Consider the following 27,907-nt stretch of genomic DNA (forward strand, 5'->3'; position numbering starts at 1 on the left):
GGCTCTAGACTCTGTCTGGTTTGATTCCCTGCCCTACCACACAACCTTGGGTGTTTGTTCAAACCTTGTATTATACTCCTATAGCATCAGAACTGTGAGCGCTAAGTAAGACAGTGCTTTTGGAGTGATGCTTAGGTCCTGTTTCTTACATCAACTTTAGAAATTAATTGTAAATACTTCAGTACTACTTTGATAACACACAAAGAGAAACAAACTCTGGTCATACCACTTTTATTTACATTGCATCTATGTTACATTGTTTATTCAATATAGAAAAAATATGAATACACTCATAGTATTCTCTTTGAATTTGGTAATTCCACATTGTCAAATATTGACTGTTTTTATATTGGGTTTCCTACCCAATTAAAAAAAAAAAAGCAAATGGACCTGGCAAACAACTGATATGTCATGTTACTATAGCAGTAATACATTTCTCTTGCATTTTGAAAACATAACAATCTAATTTTAAAAAGGTTTCTGATTAAATTACTGCTTATTGGCTAAAGGAAAAATTTTAAAAGAAAAATTCATTCTTTCCAAGAAAAATTTTAAGGTTACCATCTTAAACATCTCTGTGATCCAAGAGAAAGTCTATATTTCTTACAAAGGGGTCAGTGCTGAAAGAAAATTAAGTGGTAGACCCCACTGCACAATGGTTCTGTATATCCCTCACGCCTCCAAAAAAAAAAAAAAAAAAAAAAAAAAACACCCAAACAAAAAGAGGAACATAATTTATGCTGGAGAAAAGAAAAATCTACATATAGACATGAGTTGTGGTTTTTTTTTCCCCCCAAATCCATGTTGTAAATAGAATCAGTGATTACTTCTTGAGGACATAATACTTTCATTAAATGGGTCAAACTCACAAATCAATGCTACAAAATAGTTTTTTCCATCACTTTTAGTTATAATGTACACTATGTACATAAAGAGTTACCTATCTTATACTAAATACAAATGAACAAATAGCTTGTTAAAAACCAGATTCAGGACTTATAAATAGTGCAGAAAATGCAAATGCCAAAAATATGATGCCTCCTATGATTGTCACTGTAAAAAAAAGAGAAAAAAGTTAAGATAAAACCCCTGTACATTGATGCTCTACAAAAATATGTAATCTTACAACCTAGTAAACCCCAAAACAAACACACCCCATTTCCATAGCAAAGAACAATTAACACCCCTGATTCTCAATAGCAAGAAACAGTTCTCCAGCATTGTTTGAAAATAATGGAATTCTACTCAGGAAATGGTGACAAGCAATGACAGAACTGGAACTCACCTAACACCTAGTTGTAAAAATGTTCAACAGAAAAAATGTTTTCATTCCATCTTTAGAACAACCCAACAGTTATGTGGGGCATTTCTAGCAAAACGAGTAAATGTGGTCTTGTAACACACGTTTTTAAAGCCCAAATTTGCACATGATGGTAATTCTGACTTAAACATGCTGACCTAAGATCAGTACTGTATACCAAGTAAGTCTCCAAGATCCCCACTGCCTTGGCCAGTCCCCGGCCAGAGAAGTGACTGACCTGGTGCAGCAGACCTCTCCTGTGCCACCCGCTGCTCCCCTTGGCATTGTGTTTCAGTCAGTTCACCTGTTCTGCTTATGTCTGTCTCTGGTGAACCCCTCACCTCTGGCCTACATCCCCAGTTCTTAACATTCATAAATAATTAAATCCTTTTTTAAAAATAAAAATCTCAGTGATGTTCAAGTGCTAAAACAAATGATATTTTCTTTATTCAAAAAAAAAAAAAAAGAAAAAACTTACCTGTTCTGACAGAGATTTTTTGTGCTATCATTCTTCCTCCAATCACTGCCAGCCCTGTGCACAGGCAGTGTCCCACTGTTCCGCCCACAGCTACACCATAGGGATCCTGAGAGACAAGGGCAACTATATTAATTTAAAACTAAGGTTGAAACTGCTAACTGAGAAAGCTAACTATGCTAAAAATGGAGTTCAAAACAACAAAAAAATCCCATAAAACTGTCCTAAAAATCCAGGTGCATTAAAGTTATAAGTAGGATAGATGCTTGAAGGAATGTAACCAATAATACGCATGTACCTAAAAGTAGATAAACATTAATTTGTAAAACCAGTATTTCAGTTTACAGGAAATGCTTTGCTCTTCTGTGAAAAGTGCTGAGGAGAATTAATTTGGACACCGCCTCCCTCATAGTATCCAATGCTGTGAAGAAGCTACGTAAGCCTTGCAGTAGAGACTGATTGTACTGCTTCTAAGGACAAAGACGCTGCCTCCGTATTCTCCATGGTGCTCTCTGCTCTAGCCCAGCAGCATGAATGTAGGATTCATTCAGCAAAGGCCTGTCACCAGAGCCATCTGGGAGTACTCAAGATTGCAAAGACAGGAAAAGGTAGCTCTGCAGAACAAGCAGGAGGATTATGCTTAATTTTGTTGGAGGGAACACACTAAGACAACAGGCAGCAGTAAAAACGACCAAGGGGTCCTCCAGCCATTCCTAGAGAAACAGTGAAGGCATCAAGCTCAGTAGGGGCTGGATCGTGAGGGCCCCTGTAAACTAAAGAGTTTAGACTCTAAGATTCTGGTTTGTTTTTAGCTGTGGAGTGACAACAGATTTATGCGTTAAAAGTCTAGAGCAGAGAATGAAACGGCGGGGAACAAGACTACAGCCAAGGTGATTGGGGACTACTGCAACAGCCGTTTGTTTAGAGATGCTGACCTGGATTGCAGTGGGAGAAAATGGGCAGAGGAAAGCAAGTGGATGTAAAAAAAACTAAGGGCCCATAACTAATATAACTTAGTGATAAGTGAAAGGTGTTATGAAAGAAAAATCAGGCATGACACAAGTTTCTCACCTATAATGCTCTGGATAAGTTATGGCAATGCCAGTGTGCTTTAAAAAAGAGAAGCAGTGGAGGAAAGGGCTTATGGATGCTGACAGGAGTGAAAAGTGAGGAGATTCAAGAGCCTGCTGACTTCAATGATGAATCAGCTATGGGATCAAAAGCACTAACTCTAGGAGAGGATGCAAGACAATACAAACATGAGGGAAGAAAGCAAACACTAAAGGCAACAGGAAGAGGAGACTGAAAAGGTGGCCAGGCAGTAAGATGAACTAACACGACCGTGGTGGACCTGTTGGTGTCTGTACTTAACTCTGTATGATGTATCTTCAAAACGAAAACCAGAGTATATTATTTGTTAAATATATTGACCTAGAACCTTCCCCCATCTTTCCCCTTTGCTTAGTGCTCATCAACATCTCAGGGGACCCTGGGATTCTGTCAAATCCAATGTACAAACACTAAGCTGTTAAAAGGAGTTTATGCTAAAGTGGATTAAACTAGCCTACTGCATAGTGTATACAAAACAAACAAAATCAGGCACATTGAAGATACAAAAACAGACCACCATATTTCTCCTAAAGGGTCATTCCAGAGCCCCACAGTGCCAGCATGAAAGGAGGTTAATAAGGTGCTCACGGTCAAGAACTCACATGCATTACTGTGCTTCCTCCACAGAACAAATCGTTAAGTATGAAATCCCCATTTTCAGGTGAAGAAACAGATGGAGGTGCATAAATGTGGTTATACAGGGAGACTCAAACCTAGTCACACTTGTCCAGCTGCCAGAATACAGTAGACCAAGGCAACCTTGACCCTCTCAAATCATTCTGTGCCACTTAAAAGTGTTAAGAAAAACACAATTCTGCTGTGATTGTGTACCACAACAGAACCTCCACCTCCGCCAACAGACATCACTTACTCTCAAGTCCCAATTCTGACAATCTGAAAGCCAAAAATGCTACAAATCAAAAAACATAGGGCACAAACACAAAACTTTTTTTTTTTATAGATTTATTTATGCATACAGAACTGGAGTACAGGCCAGAGGTGCAGGGGTGTGAGCATTCACCAGACAGAGCGGGGAGCAGAACAGGCAGATCAACGAAGTACACTGCTGAGGGGAGCAGCGGGCGGGTCAGGAGCAGTTTGCTGCGCTATGTGGGTCACCTCCAGGGTGGGGATCAAATTCATGCGGAAGTGCCTTTAGCTTCTTAGTGCTGTGCTTTAACCCCTGCACCACCAGGGGGGGCCCACACAAAACATTTTTAAAGAATTTGTCCTAAAACAAGGGAATAGAAGACCTCCTTGGTGGTGTAAGGGATTGAGTAGCACTATGAAGCTATAGGTAGCCACTGCAACATAGTTATGTTCCCCATGTGGGAGCTGACCCAGATGGCACGGCAGACCTCCTGACCCACCCGCTGCTCCCCTCAGCAGTGTACTCCAGCCAATCTGCCTGTTCTGCTTCCAGCTCTGTCCCTGGTGAATCCTCTCACCCACCCACCCTTCCAGCCTACACCCTAGTTCTTGTATGCGTAAATAAATCTTTAAAAAACGAAAAACAAAAACAATGGGAATAGAATGAAAAACCAAGCTTTATGACATCTATATATAAACACACACATAAGTATGTATTTTTTTTTCCTTCAAAATACAGCGTTTTGGAGGCCTCCCTTACAAAATATATAGCACTGTCCCAACTATCTTGGTCCTGGCTCTCAACTCTTGTTTCACATTTTAAACTAGAGACTGTGTTAAGGAGAGTGTTCTTTTACAGTAGACATTTCCTAGGACTTAAGACTATATTCATTTTAAGCTCATTTTAATCCTATCATGTAATAAAAAATAGTTTGATATAGTAATCAGTCTATATTAACTGTAACAGAGACTTTATGTAAAACTTTACTGTTCCCAAAAGTAAGAGATTTTTAAAAAATAGGTATTTTTTAAATGATTGGCATTTGATAGCTATGACCAAAATACAGTAGAAAATGCTAGAATGCAGGCAGCCTCAACTTTAATCCCTGTCCTTACGTACCAACTAGCTTGTCATCAAAGTCACCTCATCTCTCTGGATCTCTGTTAACTGTAGAGTGAAGACTAGAACAAAAAGTCTGAAGTCTCTTTTAAGTTTATTATTTTCGGATTCAGCATTCCACAGCCAAGATTTAAATGTTCTACCCAGAATCAAACAAGGTACTAGTAGTAGCAGTGTCTAGAGACATGCACTATGAATATTCTGATTTCCATACGTCTTTTCTTAACTGAAGGCTGGACCAGGACCTACTCCAAAAGCTAAATAGAAATTTATAAATAATTGGACTAATTCTCTGCTGTAGGATATTAGGCTCTTTCTAATTTCCCACAAAGTATTACGTTATAAGTAGCCTCTGCAACACTCAGTTTCTTTAGCATTAAGGAACTGAAATAACCCAAATATAACCACTTCAAATGTGTTACGAATACCACCTGATGATAAAAACTAGGTCAATTTTAAAGACCAGTAGGATTATTAGACCCAAAACAGTCTGTTCCATATGCATATTCCTTGGCCCTCTATGACTTGGCACTGTACCATCAGTTATACTTAATGTTAATATATAAGCAGTCTCTCAGGTATCACTTACCTCTCTGGCTGCCAAAACAATTGTAGTTAGTTGGGAGCGATCACCCCATTCTGCTAAGAATGTCAGTGTTAGAGCTTGAACAAAGATGGGCGAAATAAAATGCAGCCACTTTTTCTGAGGTATCGTTGTGCTTGTACCTGTCTCAACATCACCTGGTCCATTTAAGAGTTTGGTTCGTTGAAACTAAATTTAAAACAAAACATTAATTTCAGGAAGCAAATTCAAAGAGTACAAAATTCTTTTACAAAAGGGGTTTAAGGGCCCTCCCTGGTGGCGCAGGGGGTTAAAGCACAGCACTAAGAAGCTAAAGCCACTTCAGTGTGAGTTCAATCCCCACCCTGGAGGTGACATGGTGCGGCAGACCTCTCCTGACCTGCCCACTGCTCCCCTCAGCAGTGTACTCCATCCATTGGCCTGTTCAGCTCCCCACTCTGTCTCATGAATCACTGCCCCTGAACCTCTGGCCTGTACCCCAGTTCTGTATGCATAAATAAATCTTTTTTTTTTTTTTTAAAAAGGGGGGGGGTTAAATTCTATGGAATATGCTCCTTTTGAGCCACTGGCCTCAGAGCAACAAATGTCATATTCTCAATTCTTCCATTATTCCCCAACAAAGTAAGTCAATCTATTCATCACTTGTTATTCTATTGTGTGGAAAGAAACATACAAAATTATAAGCTATAATTCCTGCTTTTCAGGAGCTTATAATTTAATTAAGGACCCTGATTACAGTGGCCAGTCCACTGCCTTTCTGCACAAATGCGCACTAACCCAGACTCAGACCACAGCTGGGCACATATAGAACTGTATGTAGGAGGCCACTTTGCTGGCGCTCACACGCCACGCAGAGATGGAGGCCACTCCAACCTCTGGGTGGTGGCTATGCTCCGCGTGCCTTTCTGGTCCAGTTAGTTCACAGTGCCAGCACTTACTTCTTCATCTTTTTTCTTTAATTCTGCTTGAACTTCTTCCAGTTCCTCTTGACCCTCATCTGGACTCATCTTTAAGCCTTCCCGAAGCATTCTAATGCCAAAAATGGCAAATAAAGCAGTTGAGACATAGTATGTATACACCCTGGGGATGACTGTGGTGGCATAACCAAACAAAACTGGAAAGAAATGCAACAATACAGCTGGTTAATCAGCAGGCATCACAACCAACCAGAGCAGGTACTTTGGGAAATCTTAATACTTATTTGAAACCTGAGTAATCAACGACAATACAGCTTATGTAGAAACCAGAGATTCCACCCAAGAGGACCTCTGCAGACATGCTCAGTGTGGGCAACCTGCATCTGCATGGGCAGGTGGGGCACAGCACTTTCAGATGTAAGTGGCATTTTTTCATCACAAATTTTTAAGTTACAGACCACCAAAGTGAAAATCATAAGATTCTCTCATATGGCATGATTCAAAGTCTGTGCTGTTATAGCTATTTAAAATAAGTATATTTTATCAGAGAAAATGAACTCCTTATACATTTATTAAAGCAAATTTACAACACAATATATGATTGATAAGGGCTCCCAAGATACATTAAAAAAAAAAAACAAAAACAATAATTCAGGCCCTCCCTGGTGGCGCAGTGGGTTAAAGCACAGCACTAAGAAGCTAAAGCCACTTCAGCATGAGTTCGATTCCCACCCCAGAGGTGACCCACATAGTATAGCAGACCTCTCCTGACACGCCTGCTGCTCCCCTCAGCAGTGTGCTTCGTTGATCTGCCTGTTCTGCTCCCCACTATCTCTGATGAATCCTCTCATTGCCCCTGTACCTCTGGCCTGTACCCCAGTTCTGTATGCATAAATAAAATACAATTCAACAATAACAAGCCAATTAAAAAAAGGACAGCAAATATCAGCAGAGAATTCACCAATCAGGATATCCAGAAAGCTAAAAGATATGGGAAAATGTTCATCACTGTTTCTAAGAAGCACAAGATACCATTTTAAGCCTGGCTCATATTAAAAACATCTTCAACACTAAATGTTGGAGACAACGCAGAGAAAAAGATTCTTTTACACTACTGGTGGGAAGGTAACCTGGTGCAACCATTTTGGAAAGCAAATGGCATTATCTTAAAATCTAAAAATGGTGGGCCCTCCCTGGTGGCGAAGCTGTTTAAAGCACAGCACAGAGAAGCTTAAGCCACTTCTGCATGAGTTCGATCCCCGCCTGCCCCGGAGGTGACCACATGGCGTGACAGACCTCTCCTGACCCGCCCGCTGCTCCCCTCACCATTATACTTCGTCGATCTGCCTGTTGTGTGCCCCACTCTGTCTCTGGTGAATCCTCTCAACCTCCACATCTCTGGCCTGTACCCCAGAAATGGAAATAGCACCCAAACCTGCAGTCCTACTCCTGGGCATCTATCTAAGAAAGATTAAATCATCAGCACAAAAACACCTATGTTCTACAATGTCCACCTCAGCACTGTTCACAGCAAGGACAATGGAAGCCACCTCAGTGTTCACTGACACAAAACTGAATCAAGGCATGGGATAGCCACACAATGAAGGACTTCCTGATCATAGAAAAGGATGAAATGCAGCCATTTTTTAACAAAATGGAGAGTTTGAGAAAACTGTAATAAGGCAAGTCAGGATAAAAACAAGTACTGGACATTTACATAGCAGACAATTCTATAATATAAAACATTTTTCAAATACTACTGAGGGGGCAGGGGAGGAAAGGAACAAAGAAACTAAGAGAGTGAGAGCCTTGTCTGGATTAGATTCTGGCTTAGGGAATGTTGTAAATAGTTTGATCTTTAGGCAGATCATCAAAGCCTCATTAACAGTTAAGGCTGTCATTCTTACCAATGTTATATGTTCACTGTTAGCATTTTTAATTTCCTTCAGCAAGTTTTCCTGTGCATTCACACCTCATTTCACCATAAGGTGCATGTTAGGCTCTTAGTCTGACTTTTGACATGCTTTCCTCACTAAACTTAAGCATTTCTAGCTTTAGAAGTGTGACTTTTTCTTTCAGTTGAACACTTAAGGAAGTCATTGTAGGATCACCAATTGGCCTAACATTGTTGTGTCTTAGGGAGCAGGGAGCGCCAGGGACAGGAGAGAGAGAGGGAATGGCAGTCAGTGGCACTGTCAGCATGTCACCAGTGAAGTTTACCATCTTATCTAGGCATCACTGGGGGGCCCCAAAACAGTCATAACAGCAACATCAAAGATTGCTGATCACAGATCACCGAAAGAGATGATGATAAGCTGGAAAAATCAGAAGAGTTACCAAGATGTGACAGAGACCAAGTGAAGAAGAACATGCTGGGGCGGGGTGCAGGGGGTGTAGTGGGGTGGGGCTGAGTCAAGGAGAAGAGCACAGCACCCCCTGGATGCAGGTTTCTCACAAACCTTCAATTGTTTGCAAAAAGCAATCAACCAAAGTACAGTAAAATGGCTTATGCCTGCATTTAAAAAAAAAAAAAAAGTTTGTATTATAAAACACAAAATAAAAAACTGGAATCATTTCAGATTAATAAAGCAAAAAGAACCAAATCTAACAGCTGACCTAGACGACATCCTGTACTGGAAGGGGAGAGACTGCTAGAGAGAAATGACTAGGTCAAATGATAAAACTAAAATAATGGGTGGATATAGTATTGCATCAGTCTGTGCATACTGACAAGTATTGTGTGTACTCATTAATATTTAAATCTCTAGATGTACGTTATGTGTGTACACACACGCACACTACTATTTAGATTAGATTAGTCAAGTTACAAATGCTAAAGCAAATGAAGTAAAATTGTCAACAGGTAATGTGGATAAAAGTTACACAGGTGTTGTTTGTACTACTTTATTTTTGCAACTCTGTAAAGTTAAAATAATTTCCACTAAAGTCTAAAAAAATGAAATATAGCAGACACGTTCACGTTTCTAAACTTAGATTTTTCCTCTCAGATATTCTAAAACAACTGTTTTACCTACTTACTGACACAATTCCATCTTTTCTGTCTTGACATCTGGCATCTCTATAGAGAGCAAAAATTTACTTGGTTTTATAACTTTGTTTTTTTTCTGATCCTTCTATTTGCTCTTTTTTTTTGAAACCTTTTCTCAGACACAGAAGAGCTTTTCCTCTGGCAACACCGAGAGGTGATTTTCTTTAAGCAATTGTTTTGCATCAAGTCAGAATGCAGCTACAAATGAGTTGAAGATCAAGAAAAATATCTGGAGTGAAGACAGAGACCTGGGAATCACTGCTTTACAGGTCATGAAGCTGAGAGCACCCAGCACAAGAACATTAGTGTGCTGGGGCGGGGTGTAGGGGGTAAAGTGGGGTGGGGCTGGGTCAAGGAGAATTATCAATATTTTTGGTGCAAAAATGTTTTATACAGAGATAGAAATGTAAGTCGAAGCACATGGTGTCATAGAACCCAACAGAGTAAACAGGTCGGAATATCCATGATTTGTTCTGCAGGACTCATTAAAATGAAAAGTGAACCTTCTCATAAGGAAAACTGATTACTGGTCTTTAAAACAGTGTTAACAGCAGAAGACAAGTGAGGAGTGAAGTGGGAAGTTGCCAGGAGGACAAAGAACAGCAACAATAGCAAAACGCAGACATACTTACCCTCCTAGCATCAGATGGCAGAGAGGCTAGGTAAATGCCCCAGCTGAGCGAGGGGCAAGCCATGAACAGGACAGCTAATGTGCAGAGCCAGACACTCAGGGGAGCAAACGATGAAGGAGGACAACACACCCCCGGGATGACAGAGACTTTATGAGGAGGACCAACACCTTGAGAAAGAATCTGTTTCCAAAATTTAACTTCCTTTAGGTACTTTCCTACAACTCATCTGCCTGAGATAAGCTTGCGGCTGAGTAATGTGAGTTGTCCTTTCTTCCATCCCTTCTCTTCAGAGCTGCTCTTTGCCCACATTATTAAGCTGCCTGCTACCAAGCCTCCTATAGAGCATTCCAGCACAGCATAGAAAACACATGTCCTAGTGCTCCAAAGGGGTGAGATACTGAAAGAGAGATGAAGTTTCAGGTCATATCTGTCATATTTCTGATACGGTCACAGTATCAGAAGTGGGTATTTTGGCCATAGTGGTAATGATTAATTTCACTTAGAAATTCTGCCTCACTCAAACCCTGGCCAGCATTTAAACAAACAAAAAAAGGCATTAACCCTAGCACAGAGTCTTGCTATACAGTAAAGCCAAGAGCATCAGAAAGAAATGCTAAAGCCCATAGACTTGGGTTCCTTGCCTAACCCTGTACCCCTCCATTTTAGAATTAGATTCTAAAGTAGATGGTTGTCATGGGGATGGATATTATGCTTCATTAAACCAAAACCCCAATTCGGACAGCTTACTATGGATTCACTAGAGTAGCCCCACGGCAGTGAGTAATGAAGTAGCCATGTTCTGTAAGCGGAATGGGCTAAATGTGTAGTTTCAACATACCAGCAAAGATAATTAATATGCTGTGATAAGACTCTTAAAATGAAATAATTGGCAAAAGTACACTGAAATCAACATTTGAGTAGTCTCAACCAGTTTTAAGAAGGGCCTTCTAAGTAAAGACTAACATATAAAGTCATTTGATAAATTTCAGACAGTTGTTTTGTACTTAAAGGTTTCCAACTCTCTTTCTTTTAAAAAAAAAAATTTATTTATGCATACAAAACTGGGGTACAGGCCAGAGGCAGAGGGGCGGTGAGAGGATTCATCAGAGACAGTCAGGCAGATGGACTCAAATACACTGCTGAGGGGAGCAGTAGGCAGGACAAGAGAGGTCTGCTGTAGCCTGTGGGTCGGCTCCCTGGCTGGGGACTGAACTTGTGCTGCAGCATCTGGGGTAGCAAATATCTTCATCATGCTGCACTTTAATCCACTGTGCCACCAGGGAGGGCCCCAACTCTCTGCTTTCAACAAAACTGACAGATGAATACATTGTCATCTGGCAAATCACTAAAAATTATTTTTTATGTCATCACTATATGATTTTTAGTATATAACTCAGGAGTTCAATGAACTGAGTTATATGCTATAACAAAATTCTTTCAACTTATCTTTCTGAATAAAATTTCTCAGTCCTAACATCTATATTTTTCAAAAACGAATCAAAGTTGATACAAAACCTTGCCTCATTAGAGCAATAAACATCATTCATGGGCATATAAACTAATTTTAAAAGAACAGTTCTACCTAAATGTATCTAAAAGATGCATTCCCCACTCACATACATATTTAATTATTTTGTGGTATATTTTGCTTTGATAAACCAGGTACTAATAATAAATGATAATTCACGCCATACAAATGTTAACATTTAGACATAGGAAAAACTGAGCGCTAAAAATAATTTATATGCATATTTTTGCTACAAATACTAACATGGGTCATCAACATGTTTAAGCAAAAACATTAGAATTTTATGAAAATAAGAATGAAAGGAGGAAAAAGGATGCAAATTTCCAAGAGTTTATTCATTTTTTTAAAAGCAATGATGGTATGGTATCAGATTGTTGATAGTAATTAGATTTCATTGGTTCCATTTTAAAAGAATACCAATTACAGTTTAATTTTACTGAATATCAAATTGTACTTAAAATAAAAAGTTTTAAGTAACTTCAATGAGAGGGGGTAGGTAGCTTATCAAAATGACCTCAGAGGGAGACAAGGAAAAGGCTTGGAGATTAGTACTACTGATTGTCTAAGAAGAGCAGACAGACAGGACCAGCAGGCAGGCAGAGCGAGGCAGGCTGTGGGTTAGGACAGACTGGTCTAGCTTATACCCAAACAAAAGGAACTGAACGCATAAGAGAGGTGGGGAAATGGATAGCGCCTGGGTCCAGGAGGGGATGGTTGGCCTTCTCATCCTGGAAGGTAGTATTTCACTTACTTCTAAAGTAAAATTCTCTGCATGAAACAAGAAAATGTTTACACTAACTTCCAAAACTGAAAAATAGTCAAGTTATTTTTATCAGTGAAATAGTTACTAATATTTTTTGAAAGACAATCGAACATGGGTCTAAGCAGCCAGAAACAGAACTTGTACGTTCAGAACTGAATTTCATGAGAAATAAGAGCACTTGAAGCAGAAGAGCTCATCAAAAAAAACTACAATCCTCTGTCAATCTCATCTCCACTTAAAGATGGGGAAACTAAGAGGTGAAGTGACTTAGCGTTAGGCTAGTATAGCTCAGAATCAGACCTCTAAAGGGAAAGTTACAATTTTCTACCAAACTTGTGTAACTTAGGGAGTACTTTGAATCAAGAGTAAGCCTTGGCTAATTATTTAGTGTTAAGCTTACTTTCTCCTGGCCTAATACTTTGAAAAACTGAAACCTACTGAATAGTAACCCAAACTTACCCTTATGGATAAGAACAGCTTTATGGAACACAATGAACTGAAAGTGACTCCTCAGTTATTGATTACTGAAGGTCCTTCAACAAGGAAAATAAACATTTTCTGTGGTTAATGGGTCATATTTCTAAAGTATAGGATATAAATAAGCATATCTGACTGAAAAAAGATAACAGCAAAAGCAAGTATAAAAAAAACTAGTGAGGAAGTGAGAATGTATATTAACTGAAGATAGCTAAAAAAAATGTAAAGTGCAACATGGTTTTTATAAGTTTATATTCTAAAACCATTTTCCGTTTACTAAATTCTGAAATATGGACCAAATCCCAATAGAGCTAGCTGAATTATTCAATGACTCAGTACCACACACATGCTTTTTCTTAATTCAATAACTCATCACAAGGGAAAAGGCAAACTCACCAGATAAGCACGTCATCAGGCCCAAGGCCAGCATAGCACCAGCCAATACTGTCAATCGGTTATAGCGCATCGCCATGATGGCTGCGATGAAAAATGTCTTATCACCCAGTTCAGACACGATGATAACTGATATGGCAGCGACAAATGCATGGATAAAGCCCAAATTAGTTTGGGTAGCTGGATCCTCTTTACTGGCATGAGCTGGCGCAGCTGGTGTTAATCCTTTCTGAAATTAAAAAATATATACATAAACATCAGCTATTTTTTGAAAAATTATTTAAAATTCGTTTTTTTGGCATGTGAATAACAGTGCTTTTTGTTTAATCAGTGTCATTAGACTTATTTGCTGTCTAAATCACTCTGAAAGACACTTAATGGCAGCAACCTGATATATGAGCTGCCAGAGTGCAAATCCAAGTAGAATCTTTTAAACAGAACAAGCTATATAACACATTGAAATTACCTTATTTCCTAAGTATCTGTGATTTGAGATTTAGTTCTTAGCTATGTCTCATTCAAATTTCTATTCCTAACTTGATGGAACACCTGGGCATTTTTATCAAACATTCATGTAACAAAAAGCTAAGGGAAATTTTACTAATGCCTTAGAAGGAAAAAAATAGGATCCAGAAAACTTTCAGCAGGACAGCACAAGAGATGGCCCTAGCTAAGATGAGGACTGGCATAGCTTGATGCGTGAACCTCTCTATTCTAAAATAAAAGACATCCTAGTAAGGTAATGCAGACTAACACAGATAACACATATGTTGGGTTGGCACGATGGTCAAGTTAAGCTGAAAAGGTGGCAAAATCTCCCCAAAGACAAACATTTTAAGCACTTCAAAGATAGTGACAAGTGCATCAATCTCTGCTGCTCGATCCTACAGAAAGTTCAGTGCTGGTTCTAAGGCACTATATTTTAAGAAGGAACCAACTGCCCTCTGAAGATAACACCAGATGGAAGAGAATCTAAAAGTAGGGGTTAGCTAGCTATGGCTGAGGCCAAGTCAGACTGTGCCAGCTAACAATGTTATTTTAAATATTTAAATATGCAAAAAATAAACTGAGGGAGGGAAAAAGGAAAGGTTAAAATTATGCAAGAGACCTTATACAGCCTACAAAATATGTGGTATGCAAAACCAAAATATGTATTATATGGTCCATTACAAAATAAGTTTGTAAAAACTTACAAAATAAGTTTTAAAACAACCATAGAAAGACAGGATACCATGTTCCGCTATCTGCAAGTCTGTACTCATACTACATGGTCCCAAACTGGGGAGCTAAAAAAGTTGTAGGTGGCGCATTTTAGCTGAACACAGAAATATTCCCCCTCCATGTCAGCACTTCAGAGAAGGAAATGGCCACTTATCGGAAATGCACTTAGAGTAGCCTCGACCAGGGCAAATCTGTCTCCCAGAGAGGGGACTGTTTGCAGTATCAGGGCCCATCTTTGGCCATGACAATGGAAGGGGAGCTACTGCTGTCAGCAGGCAGAAGCCAGCGATGCTGCGGTCAGGCACTACAATGCACAGCAACCCCATAAAAACGAATATAAAATCCAGATAGCAATAGTTTCCGGGTTGAATAAACCATTAAATTCTTAGTGTGGCATTCTTACCACACAACAAAACTATGACTCCCAAATCTCACCGTAAAAATCAGAGATTTGTAAGCATTATTCAAATTAGAACTCTGAGCAAAAAAAAAAAACTGGTGAAATTTAACATTTTAGAAAATAATTGGTCTTAGTGTTAAATGGAAAGGTTAGTTTAGCTCTGTAAGCCTCTTCTTGAGTAAGCAAGTACTACTGGTAAAGAATTCTAGCTTTTGCCCCCATTACCACTTCAGTTCATCTATGCTAACATTCCTTTAAAAAACATTCTGTTCCCCAGTCTCTGGTGAATGTCTTATGAAAAGCACCATTTCAACCATTCATTCACATATATGCACAATCTATATACATATATTTATCTAGATAAACATGAGCGTTTTTATTTGACTTCACTAATGTATTATTTTCCTCGTGGATATATCTTTTATGTGAAAAATTTCACTGTAAAATTTAGGACCCAAAATTCCAAGAAAATTTTTATTAATAAATGTATACCATTTACAATCAATTAGCTCCAAGCCCAAAGAAATGTTTATCTTCCAAAAAAAATTACTGGGCCTGCTCTAGAGCCCAGTGGATTAAAGTACAGCACTATGAAGAAATCCCTGGCCAGGGGTGTGACCCACATGGCCTGGCAGGCCTCTCCTGTCTTACCCACTGTTCCCCTCAGCAGTGTATTTCAGTAAATCTGCCTGTTCTGTTCCCCAGTCTCTGGTGAATCCTCTCATCCCATCCACCCAGTACCTCTGGACTGTACTCCAGTTCTTATATGCATAAATAAATCTTAAAAAAAAAATACAAAAGTAAGCAAAACTAACCTATACCTCATGGTTTTATAACTCTCAGCCATAAACAGTTATCCACATTACTTAGCCTGCTCCTCTGTAAAATGAACAAATATCAATACAACTAAAAACCAAACTCAAAAATTACCCATTCTTAAAAACCTTCCTCTCTACAGAACACAAGAAAATTCAACTTACTACTTTTGTTGTAAATTAAGCTGGTCCCAGGGAGTCAGTGTTAAGCTACCACCAATCATGGTGATAATTTAAAACCAAGTATTAAGGTATTCTGAAGATAGATGTTTAAAACTAAAATGTGAATGAACGGGCTCAGAAAATGGTTAGTTTTTCATTTGTTGTCAACCAAATGTTTAATTGCTTGCTATGTGCAAGGATGATCCCCTTTCCCTACCTCACCTTCAGAGTGTCACAAACAAATGGCTTAATGTATGAATTCTGGAGTTAAAGACTATGGGGCTCATAATCCGTTACTTTACATGGGGCAGTAAGATTACTTCCTACCATTAAAGTTTCTCTGTGAGATGAAGGGCACCTACAACTTAAGGTTTGTTAATATACATAACCCCTTAAGATGGTGCCTGGTAAGCAGTGAAAGTCAGTGTAAAACACTGCCACATAATCAATTTAATCTTCCTAAACTAAGTTCATCAGATTACTTCACTGTTTAACAAATGCTATTTATTTATTTAGGGAAGAGACTGAAAACATGCTACTCAATTGTACTACTATTAAAATGTGTGATTAAAAACTCTGGGTGTTTTTAGAAAAAAAAATACAGCATGTGCTTTAAAAATGTTAGTTGTTAGCTTTCTGTACGTTTTTTCCTTTAAAAAAGGCAAAAAGCAGTTTTCCTTATTTATTGTTTAAGAAATTTCTAATGCTGGGTCCTCCCTGGTGGCGTAACAGGTTAAAGCACAGCACTGTGAAGCTGTCCACAGCCACTGCATTATGAGTTCGATCCCCAGCCAGGGAGCTGACCCACATGGCACAGCAAACCTTTCCTGTCTTGCCCGCTGCTCCCCTCAGCAGTATATTTCAGTAGATCTGCTTGTTTTGCTTCCCACTCTGTTTCTGGTGAATCCTCTCACTCCTGAACCTCTAGCTTGTATCCCAGCTCTTCTATGCAAAAATAAAACCTAAAAAGGAAAAAAAAATACTAATGTATATGGAGGGATGAGGAGACAGGCAGATGAAAGTATATACACAGCTGTACTAGTGCCCATCAAGTCTCAAGAAGTAGTAACAGTGAATGTTTTCAAAGGAACCAACATGATTAACACAGGGGTCATTAAACTTTTTCTTTAAGGGCCTAATATCTCATTTCATGGGTCATAAAATCTTTGTTGTAACCACTCAACTCTGAGGATATAGCTTGGCGACAATCAAAGACAATACTTACAATGAAGTATGGCTGTGTTCCAATAAAATTTATAGTAACAGGCAGTTAACGGTAAACTGCAGTTTGCTGACCCCTGAGTTAGAATACAGGAGAAGGAAGCCACAATTTATATTCATCTGTACCTTTTGGCTATTTTTTTTTAACAGGATTACAGATCTTCTATATCTCTTGACTCAATTCTTGTTAGCTGCAATTGGAATCAGCTCCAAACACAAAGCCCTGCACTTGCTCATTCACTACCCAGAAGTATGAAGAGTGAAATGGAGATTGCAGGGCGACTTTTGACCAACAGGGGACGTCAGTTCTGAGGTTCGTTTTGTAAGTCTCCGTGAAGGTCTAAGGGGTATTCAGTATTAATCCCCTAATTATGTGGCTGTTGAGACTACACAGGGGGACAAGTATTAACCTTTTTTCCTTGAAATAACAATTTGAGAGAACGTGGCATTTTCTAAGAATGGGGAGTAAACCACCAGGTGAATGGATGGAGTAAAATGAGAAAGATAAACTGGACTTAAGCTAAAAATCTTGTATGTTTATGGGCCGAGTTAGAGGCAATCAAGAAGCCTTCATGTTTTCAAATAGCAGAAGCCTCAAATACTATTAAAGTATTACTTAATACGCCAATTAACTAAGAGGGCATGTGTACAAGATCAATGTTGAAGATAGAGAAGGAAAAACCTACACATGATGGAAAGGGAAAATCACCAGACTATAAAAAGGGTGTAGAATCAAAGATGATGGTAACGCTTTTTGCCTGGTTTGCTGAAATATTCATATTCCCACAAGCTAAGCAGCAAAAAGGGAATAAACTAAAGGATTTAGTTTCAGACATGCTCAATTTGAGGTAAAGGTCTCCGAAGGTTAGGAGAAATGGAGAAACGGAATAGCAGAATTTAGAGAGCACAGTCTCCAGGTATGTATCTGGTTGCTGGCAGCTTACATTTATCAGCTACAGTGTTGCAAGATAAGATTTCTAAGGCAAAAGGTAGAGATTAAGCTGAAAAATGAGCCTTAAAGAACATCCTTATTTAGGGACAGGGTTGGAGGTGAAAGGAGACAAAACTGTTAGCTATTTTCAGAACCAAGCAGGTTAGATCCCTAGATGGCAGGTCCGGAGCCATCTCCTGACCTGGGAAACCACTAACTTGATGCTAACTGCTTTGATACACAGTTTTATCTGACACAAAAAAAACCATTAAGAGGGCCCCCCCTGGTGGCGCAGGGGGTTAAAGCACAGCACTAAGAAGCTAAAGCCACTTCCACATGAGTTCGATTCCTGCCTGCCCCAGAGGTGACCACATGGTGTGGCAGACCTCTCCTGATCAGCCCACTGCTCCCCTCAGTAGTGTACGTGGTCGATCTGCCTGTTCTGCTCCCCACTCTGTCTCTGATGAAGCCTCTCACCGCCCCTGAGCCTCTGGCCTGTACCCCAGTTCTGTATGCACAAATAAATACATCTTTAAAAAAAAAACAAAACATTAAGAACTGAGAAACAATAGGACTAAAAATTTCTCAAGCTCATACAGTGTAGATGGGGTAAAAATTAAACTGAAAAATGAGAACGACCTCTGGATTAAGCAATTAGAAAGGTTGCAAGTATCTTTCAAAAATAAATGTCAAAAAATATCAGGGACTAAAGCCAGGTAATGAAATACTGAAACTAAGTGAAAAAGCAGCTGATTTTTTAATAAGAAATTTATTCATAAAACTGAACAGAAACTAATGCAATCAGAGTTAAATTATAGTCCCATGTCATCTCCCCCCAGCAAACAGGAGAAGCCTGTAGGCATACGTGAGCTGACAGAAAGGAACCACTGAAAAGGAGAGAATGAAGCCACTGAGGAAGGCAGTACTGGAGGCCATAAGAAACCAGACACAGGGACACAGAGGAGGAACGACGAAAAAGGTAGTTTTATCTAATACATAGCACTAGCAGAAAACATATGAACAGAAGCAAATGTTAAGATGTGTACAGGAGGGTCAGATGCAATGACTGTAATTCAAATTTTGGTATTCCACTGTCAAATTACAGTATTGTAGCAAGTAATGAAATACCAGTGTTTTCTTTGGTAGAAATACCATATCAGTATTTTAAAGTCTAACACCCAAATTATTTCCATCTTGTGTAAAATCAACATTAAAAAAATAATCGTTATTGGCTAAAACTCTTCTTAACCAAAGTTAAAATTAGTTTCAAATTGAAATGTTAGGGGCAGGGGGGAGGGAAATACCCTCATTTAGAAAATATGCTTATATGACCTTCAAGAGAAGGCAGAAAATGGCAATCAACAAAGAAAAAAAATTGCTATTCTAGTTCTAAGTTTCAAATAGACATATATGTGACTATCAGAACTGATACAGATACCTGCATCGGAATCTCCATGTACACATGATGAAATTAGAGAAGATGTAGATGCTTTCTTTGAAACAAAACCTACAGCCTGCTACCAAGAAAAAGACTGATGTTCCTGCAAAAAAAAAAAAAAGTAGCTCAACAAAGTTATCAAACAAAAGGTAAGATTACTTGAATACAAAGGAGTCACAGGGAAGTGCTTCCTTCAAGTTGGTTTAGAACTGCTTCACCACTGATCATATAGCCTGAAAAGCTTTTATTAGAGGTTGGAAAAGTATATATGCAACATACATGAAATTGAAAGCTACCATGAATTTAAAAGACTGCATTAGAACAAAAAATATAGGGTCCTCCCCGGTGGTTAAATCTCAGCACTAGGAGGCTACCTACAGCCACTGCAGATCTATCCCCAGACCAATCCACCGCCAGGGAGCTAACCCACATGGCACAGAAGAACTCTGTCTCACCTGGTGCTCCCCTCAGCAGTGTATTTCAGTCAACCCACCTGTTCTGCTTCCTACTGTCTCTGGTGAATCCTCTCATCTCCCTCCACCCCCACCTCTGGCCTACACACCAACTCTTATATATATAAATAAATGAACCTTAAAAATATATATATATACTTATTTTCTCAATCCTATTTTAACTGGTGATTGATATTGTTCTTCTCTCCATGGTATCACTTATATTTGTAATCCGAAAATAAAGTCAAAGTTATAAATATATATATATATATACACACACACACACACACAAAATAAACCTATCATGTATTTTTGTGTAGTTTAGCTTGCTCTTTAATATTTTATTTTTTATTATTTTTTACAGTCTTATCAATACTTTTCTTGTTGAGTGCTTAATTTTATTTTGACATTTGACATGTTGAAATAAATTTAGTTACACTTTTTTTTAATGAATTGCTTGGATGATAGGATATCACCAAATAAATTCAGTAACTACAGATCATTTCATTCTGATACAGCATTCATGCGATAGTAAAGTACTCATCCTCAGAGCCTTAATCTTAGCTGTAAAGAGACTAGCACCAGGAGGTTAAACTGTATGGAATTAACTGAAACTTAATGAAAATGGAAAAGATGCTGAAATATCACATGGAAGGAGTTATCAGTCAAAAGCATAGAAAGAAATGCCGAGAAACAGTAAACAGAATACAATAACAAGAACTTGTACTGGGTCTGGTAATAACAGGCTTTCAGGCTTTGTCAAACAATGCTGCGCAAACGAGTTTTTTCTTTGGATTTCCAAAATACAGGGCAAATTGCAAATTACCTTTATTAAATCTGTTTTGATCTCCCCCAACTAAAGGAACTTAATACATTCTGTATCACATACTCTGCCCAGGGAAGGAAAAAGGAAAATAAGTCAACAGAAGCATACATTGCATGAAAGAAAGAATCCAAGCAGTCAACAGAATTGTTTCTACCGGTTTGTAACTGGAGTTCAGCGTTAACTGCCCTAGCTTTATCTTTTACCCGAATACAGAAGGGAAAAAACATGCCCAATGCAAAAAGCTCTGTTTATCCAGTAACCTTACTCTAAAGCACACTGCAAGATACTACATTTTTATAATAATAGCTTACCCTGGAATGCCTCCTAATGGAGAAATTTCTCCTCTCCATTTCTGAAGTGCATTCTCACACAGGGGCATGAAAAGAGTAAATTTAAATGCCCTACTCTGATAAAAGACCTACTGCATGTAGTTACACAGCAAAAAAGTTGAAATTTCCAAGAATTGGGTGATGCTGAACCTTACTTATATGACTATTAAAGTGAACTTGACCATTTCTTAGCTTTACTAAGTATGCGCCCCCAAAAGCAAATAATGTATTTCATCGTTTTAAAAACACACACACAAAATCCTTTGTTGTAGCACTGAGTAAAAGCACTATCAAGAGTTACATGAACATATAATTAAAACAAGACAATTAGATTTTGCTACAATATAGAAATTAGAATACTCATTGTAAAAAAGAATCATCAACATATTAAAATATTAAAGACAGGTGAGGGTAGGGGGAAAAATTCTCCAAATAATAAAGTTAACAAAAAAAAAATCACACCATATTGCACACCTCTTCCCTCCAATTCCAAGTTTTAAAGGTAAAACCCTTAGAACTGTTCACATATGGTCACTGGACATCCCTGTATTTGACTTTTCCCCAGTTGTCTAAAGGGTATTAATCTCTATACCTACCACTATTGGTATCTCAAAAATCACCCTAGGACTATTCAGATAGACCATTATGCTACATTCATCAATTGATCAACTTCCATAAAACTGACAGAAAACTCCATTCATAACCTATCACTCACAAAGTTCTTCCGCCCCAAATAGTTAGTACATTAAAGTAAACTGCAGATGAGGTAAAATGACAAAAGACTAAATGCTGAAAATACATTTCATGAATTGGTACTCAGTTCAACTTCAGAAGTGGAAATGATTCAGATGAGTTCAGGAGTGACAAACAGAAGTGAGAATCACTTTTAACCAGGACATATCAGGCACATCTTCACAGAGAGGAGGTGTGTGCAGGTCCTTGAAAGATGGAAGGTTTCTGACCAATGAGCCAGAAGAAGTTCCCTGAAGGCCTGTTTTCAGGGAGGTCTTTTGTTGGCGATTAGGAGAGCACATGGCAGTGCAGTTAAAGAGCCTGGAGGCAGATGAAGAAACCTGCACATTCTGCTTGGAGGATGACTGAAAGGAGATGGGAGGCAACTCACGAAATATTTCGGGACCAGTAAAATGGTAGGAAGATTCTTAGGTTACCACAGCTGAATATAGCCTGGAGTGGCGGTGAGGAGTGTGCGTGGGGGTAGTGTGCGTGGGGGTGCGTGGGGGTAGTGGTCGAAGACACGGCAAGACGCTGCTGAAATTCTGAATACAAGATGATTCTAGCAACATAAATGATGATGTTAATTTAGATCTATTTCGTAAACGCCCAAGACAGGAGCCTGGTATGCTGATTAAATTTAAGTTTTGGCACTCCACCCCGCTGCAGCACTCTGTACTGTCAAAGACAAACGATTCTTCTGCGTTCCTGACGGGCACTTCCTGCAAGCCAACGCACGTTTTGTAAAAAAGTGAGAGTCACGCTTCGTAATCCGTATACATTGGGCAAAACTCGTAGGTCATGCAGAACTAGATTTGGCTAAGCAGTTTGGGATAAACTGTTTACACAACGAAATGGCCGATGTTATTATCCTCAGAGAAGACAGAGACCCAGCTCCCCTCAGTTGAAAACTTTCTACTTGGGAGGGGTATTCCCAGTTCTCCAGGATACGTCTGATCACAAAGCAGGCCTTTCGTCAGCAGCATCGTCCACTCACCAAAAGGTTTACATTGGGCTCCCCGCTGGGATCGCCCTCTCCCCACCCCCTGAGAAGCCGGCGAGGCCCGACCAGCCCCGGGAAAGGCGCACGCCGCCACCCTCGCACCGGGAGGAGAGGCTGGCTCCCCCCCCCCAGCCAGCGGCGCGGCGGAGGGGGGCGCTCCCGCAGCCGGGAGTCGGGTACCCGCCGCAGCCCGCTCCGCAGCCTCGCCCGCCCTGGCCCGGCCCGGCCCGGCCCGGCCCGCTCACCTCGGCCCGGGCAGGTTCTGGGCCCTGTACCGCTGCTGGCTGTGGCTGCAGCTGCTGGGCGGGCGCCGGCGGCTCCTTATTCCGGCGGCTCGGGTCTTCCTCGGGAACAGCCCGGACCCCGGCCGGAGCCCACAGAAGCGGAACCAGCAGGAGCAGGAGCAGCTGCAGCGCAGACGCGCGGCCGCTCCCCGGGGCCGCCGCCATCCCGCCAGCCAAGCCGCCGCGCTCTGGCGCCGCAGAAGGAAGTGCGGGCGACGGGAAGCCTCCTCCCCGAGCCGCCTCCGCCGCGCGTCCTTCACGCCTCGCCGCCGCTTAGCGAGGAGCCGGCACCATGCGGGACGAGGCTGAGGCGGGCGTCCGCGGCCGCCGGCCCGATCGATCCCCCGGCCCGCGGTGGCCACACGACTCCGCCAACTGCCTCGGTGCGGCCCAGCCCCAATTTCTCCGGGCCCCGCCCCTGCCCGAGGCGCCCTCCCATTGGCCCGGCGTCCGCCCCTGCGTCGTGACGTAGGCGGGCAGGTTGAGGTGCGGCTCGCGCCCTCCTCCCATTGGACCCGGCGCCCGGGCAGGTACCCGGCGCGGATGACCTTCCTCTCGCATCCTCCAGGCGCCCCCCAGGACCCGCTTCCGCTTGCTCTTCCCAGGGTCCTAGAGCTGCGCCTCTCTTTACTTCTGTTCCCTCCTGAGCCTTTCGCCCTGTTACCCAGACCCGCCTTTCGGTTCTCTCAGCTTTTCCTAGGTATTGAATTAGTTTGAGCGCCCGGGTTACGTGGCACTTGCCACGGGAACCGCCACACCTAAGCCGGTGCTGTGCTGGGTCACCGAGTCTCAGCACGCCGATCTACAGTGTTCGTGGGAGGTTAAGGTGCGAGCATTTCCAGCAACACACCTGAAATGCGATTTCGTAATGACATGAAAATGTTCAAGTCTTGTTTTAGGTATTGTTAGCTAGTTAGAGATTGCCTATAATTACTCCCAAAAGAAAGAGTCGTAACTCTGGCCTTGCTCTAGACCGCTTTTCTGTTTCTGATACTTGTGTTGCTCTGCTCTGCTTAGACTGACTTCTTTGGCTTTTGAAAAGAGTGTTTAGGATTTTTTTGCAGGATGCGATTGGGATGGGCACGAGTGAAAAAACCAAAGAGGTTTGGTTAGATGTGAACGTATTTTTACCTCTTGGCTTTTAAAAACTTGAGCTGTTTATCAGAAGTTTCACTCAGTGTTTAGCGCCAGCTGTTAAATTGTAAGTATTCTCTATGTGTTAAACATGTACTTTGAAGAGCTAAGGAAGGTTATCACTAAATACTGGAACAAGGAATCCACCCAGACAATCTGTGACAAAGCTTTGAGTTCACCAAAGAGACCATGCTAAGGGTTAGTGAAGCTTTTCTCTGGGCCTTCTTTTTCTGACGATAATTAGCTTCTTCCATTCTGTCAGTGTAAGCTATTCATTCTTCCAAAACCTGTGGAAGCAGTCTTGTCAGAAAGGTTCTCCAACATTTCCCCTTCCAGAAATTATCTCTTGCTTCATGCTACTGTAACTGTTTCATGTATTGTATAAGTAATAGGAAGTTTCCCTCACAGTTTTGGGAGGCAACTTTTGTGTCTCCCAGTTCATCTCAGAATGCAAATGTTTGTACCCTCACAAACTGGTAGTAGAAAACCCCTATGTCCCATCTATCCAGACCATCTCTCGCCTTCTGACTCCCTCTGCATTAAGCATACAGGATGCACTGGGCTTCAGACATGTCTGAAAGGGATTCTAATGTCTCAGCATAATGGATGAGGCAGATGGGGAAATGTGGCACAACTGGTCATGTGGTGCTGATTCCTGGAAGGTGCTTGATTTGTTTTCTGGGGTGTCCCATCACTCCATGGCGCTTTAACAGGAAGTGCTCCCGGCCAAATTCCCAGTCACCTCAGAAGAAAAAGCACTGAGGACCTCTTGGTTCCAGTTGCAGGTGGATGCTAGGCCCTGGCTGCTGAGTGAGATGTGGCTTTAGAGCAAGGCAGCAAAGCAGTTTAGCAGAAGTTATCAAGTAAACGCACAGAAAGTATTGCGCCTAAGCCACCTCCAGAATCTGAGGCCACTGTGGCCTTTCCAGGCTGCCCTGGAGTCACCTGATTGCACAAGTCTAGGCTTCAGGTGGCAGATTCTGAAGTGAGCAGTTCTTTTGCTACACATACCCAGGCATCCAGGCCATGCTCAGAAACGCACAGTCTGGACTGGTTCCAGTTGTCACTACCCTATGAAAATACAGGTATTGTTCTATGCCTCACTGGTGACTAAATCCTTAAGGGAGAAAAAAAGAACATAGGAGGTTACTTTTCCAGGTGAACAGTAGAGCTATTTACTTGACCCTACTCTTGCAGCATGGGCCTTCCTGGTTGGCCCCTGGCTTCTCCGCTTGCCATTCTATAGACTCTAACCAGCAGGCAGGATGAGCTTTCAGAATTTCCTAATTCCTTTCCTCTACATAGCATTATCTGATGGCCTCTAAATGCTGAGAATAAAGTCCAAAGTCCCTCCCTCTGCTTTAAAGTTCTAGGTGCTGTAAGCTCTGCCTGCTGGCGACACCGTCCTCTGCTCTACCTCGCATGCCATGACCAGCCAGTCTTGCTCCTCACTCTCAGCTCAGCACCCCTGGACTTGTTTCTCTTCTTAGAACACTCTTCAGTCACCTCCTGAAGGCAGAACATCCGCCCGTCCATCTAAGGTAGGCTCCTCCCTCACTCTTGTTGTCTCTCTCAACTTTATTAATTTTTTTAAAATTTTTAAAAAAGATTTATTTATTTATTTGTACAGGGTACTGGGGTACAGGCCAGAGATGCGGAGGGTGAGAGGATTCACCCGGGACAGAGCGGGGAGCAGAACAGGCAGAGTGATGAAGTACACTGCTGAGGGGAGCAGCGGGTGGGTCAGGAGAGGTCTGCCACGCCATGTGGTCACCTCCAGGGCAGGCGGGATCGAACTCATGCGGAGGTGGCTTAAGCTTCTCTGTGCTGTGCTTTAACCCGCTGCGCCACCAGGGAGGGCCCCCTTTATTAATTTTTTAATAGCACTTATCACCATTTGATATTGTCTTGATTCCCGATTTGTTAACACTTTATTGTCTGTATCAATTAAAAGAGAAGCTCCAACAGAGCAGAAATCTAACTGCTTTGCTCACTATTCTCAAGATATAAACTGTGCCTGTCTATATAAAAAACCCTCAGACATGCACAAATCATTAGTTTAGTAATTTCTGACTGTGGAAGATGCTATCATCACTGCAGTGGACTCACCACAGTCATGACTTTTAAAGACACCAGCAAGGACATTGTGAAATGAATTAGAATTAGAATTAGAATTAACTTTTTTTAAAGATTTACTTATTTATGCATACAAGAATTGGGGTACAGGCCAGAGGTTCAGGAGGTGAGAGGCTTCACCAGAGACAGAGTGGGGAGCAGAACAGGCAGATCCATGAAGTACACTGTTGACGGGAGCAGCGGGAGAGACAGGAGAGGCCTGCTGCACCCTGTAGGTCACCTCCCTGGCGGGGATTGAACTCGTGCTACAGTGGCTGGTGATAGCTTCATAGTGTTGAACTTTAACCCCTTGCGCTACCAGGGAGAGCCATATATTAGAATTACTTCAAATGTGAAATCTTTGAAGGTGTGTGCCAACTTGATCAGAGGTACAAAGGAAAAGATCTCTGTGAAAGCACCAGTTAGAGTGCCTAGCAAAACTCAGAGAATGGACACAAGAAAAACCGCAGGTGAGCCTCCCGGTGGTACAGGATAGCACTATTAAGCTATCGCCAGCCACTGAGCATGAGTTCCATCCTCAGTCAGGGAGGTGACCCACAGAGCACAGCAGACCTCTCCTGACCTGCCCGCTGCTCCCCTCAGCAATGTATTTCAGTAGATCTGCCTGTTATGTTCCCCGCTCTGTCTCTGGTGAATCCTCTCATCCCCCTCACCTCTGGCTTAGACCCTAGTTCTTGTATGCATGAATAAATATTTTTTAAGGGCTACTTTAAAAAAAAGAAAGAAAGAAGAACCCTATGTGGTAGAGTCTCTTTAAGACTGGAGATGGTTTTCAGGTGAGGATCCACAAGCGACTCACTGACTTGCCCAGCCTTGAGATTGCTTAACAGACTACTTCCATTAGAAATGAACCAAGAGTCGAAGCTGAAGTCGCCAATGCAGATAGGTAAGTCACATTTTTAGTAAATTGATAGTCACTTGTTTAAATAAACAAACTGAGAACAAAACAAGACAAAGACCAATCTAGACCTTGGCTCCAAAACAGATTTTTATCTTGTGCTAGTTTCACCATTGAAAGTCAGTTCATTCACATTTATATATTCTCCCCAAAAGGTTGAAACAACTTTGAAGGAGCCTCTATGCCTGCTTTATCCTTGTCCCCACTATGAAAAGTCTTGTTCATTGATACCTGTCTGTGCTTCTCCCATAGACAGTCTTACAGGTCTGTGGCTGATGTGGTATCTAAAGGTACAGGAATGACCATGTCTCAGCACCTTCCTTTGTGGGTTCTATCAGTCTGGGAATGTTTAGTGGAAAATGATGCGGAGAGAAAGACTAAATTATAAGGTTGGCATGCATGATTTTTCCATCCTTCCCCATTCCCCAAAAGAAAGTAGTTGGAGAAATAACCTAAGAGGACAAAATAAGTTATATAAGTTGTATCATCACACCAGTCATAAAAGTAAGAGCCAAGGGGTCAAATCTCAACACAGTGAAGCTATCCTCAGCCACAGCAGCACAAGTTCAGTCTCCAGCCAGGGAGGTGACACACATGGTCCAGCAGACTTCCGTCCTGCCAGCTGCTCCCCTCAGCAGTGTATGTCAGCAGATCTGCACCCACCCCCATTCTGTCTCTGGTGAATCCTTTCAAAACAAATCTTTTTTA

General features: G+C 41.1%; 1 protein-coding gene and 1 long non-coding RNA gene across 2 annotated transcripts; one reads left to right on the forward strand and one right to left on the reverse strand.

Moving 5' to 3' along the window:
- Positions 1-215: 215 nt before the first annotated feature.
- TMEM165 (transmembrane protein 165) lies at positions 216-23,285 on the reverse strand. Its single transcript, XM_012724293.1, has 6 exons — positions 22,993-23,285; positions 13,221-13,446; positions 6,397-6,572; positions 5,465-5,647; positions 1,779-1,884; positions 216-1,053 (listed from the first exon to the last, which is right to left on the reverse strand). The coding sequence occupies exons 1-6, from the start codon at positions 23,194-23,196 to the stop codon at positions 977-979; spliced, it is 972 nt and encodes a 323-aa protein (XP_012579747.1). The 5' UTR covers positions 23,197-23,285; the 3' UTR covers positions 216-976.
- Positions 23,286-23,786: 501 nt separating this feature from the next.
- On the forward strand, positions 23,787-27,167 carry LOC105853527. Its single transcript, XR_001145370.1, has 3 exons — positions 23,787-23,857; positions 25,533-25,706; positions 27,078-27,167. It is a non-coding gene; the product is annotated as an uncharacterized LOC105853527 (long non-coding RNA).
- Positions 27,168-27,907: the final 740 nt, after the last annotated feature.

Source organism: Condylura cristata, unplaced genomic scaffold (assembly GCF_000260355.1).
Source record: "Condylura cristata isolate star-nosed mole 26May11 unplaced genomic scaffold, ConCri1.0 scaffold00012, whole genome shotgun sequence".
NCBI classification, from domain to species: domain Eukaryota; kingdom Metazoa; phylum Chordata; class Mammalia; order Eulipotyphla; family Talpidae; genus Condylura; species Condylura cristata.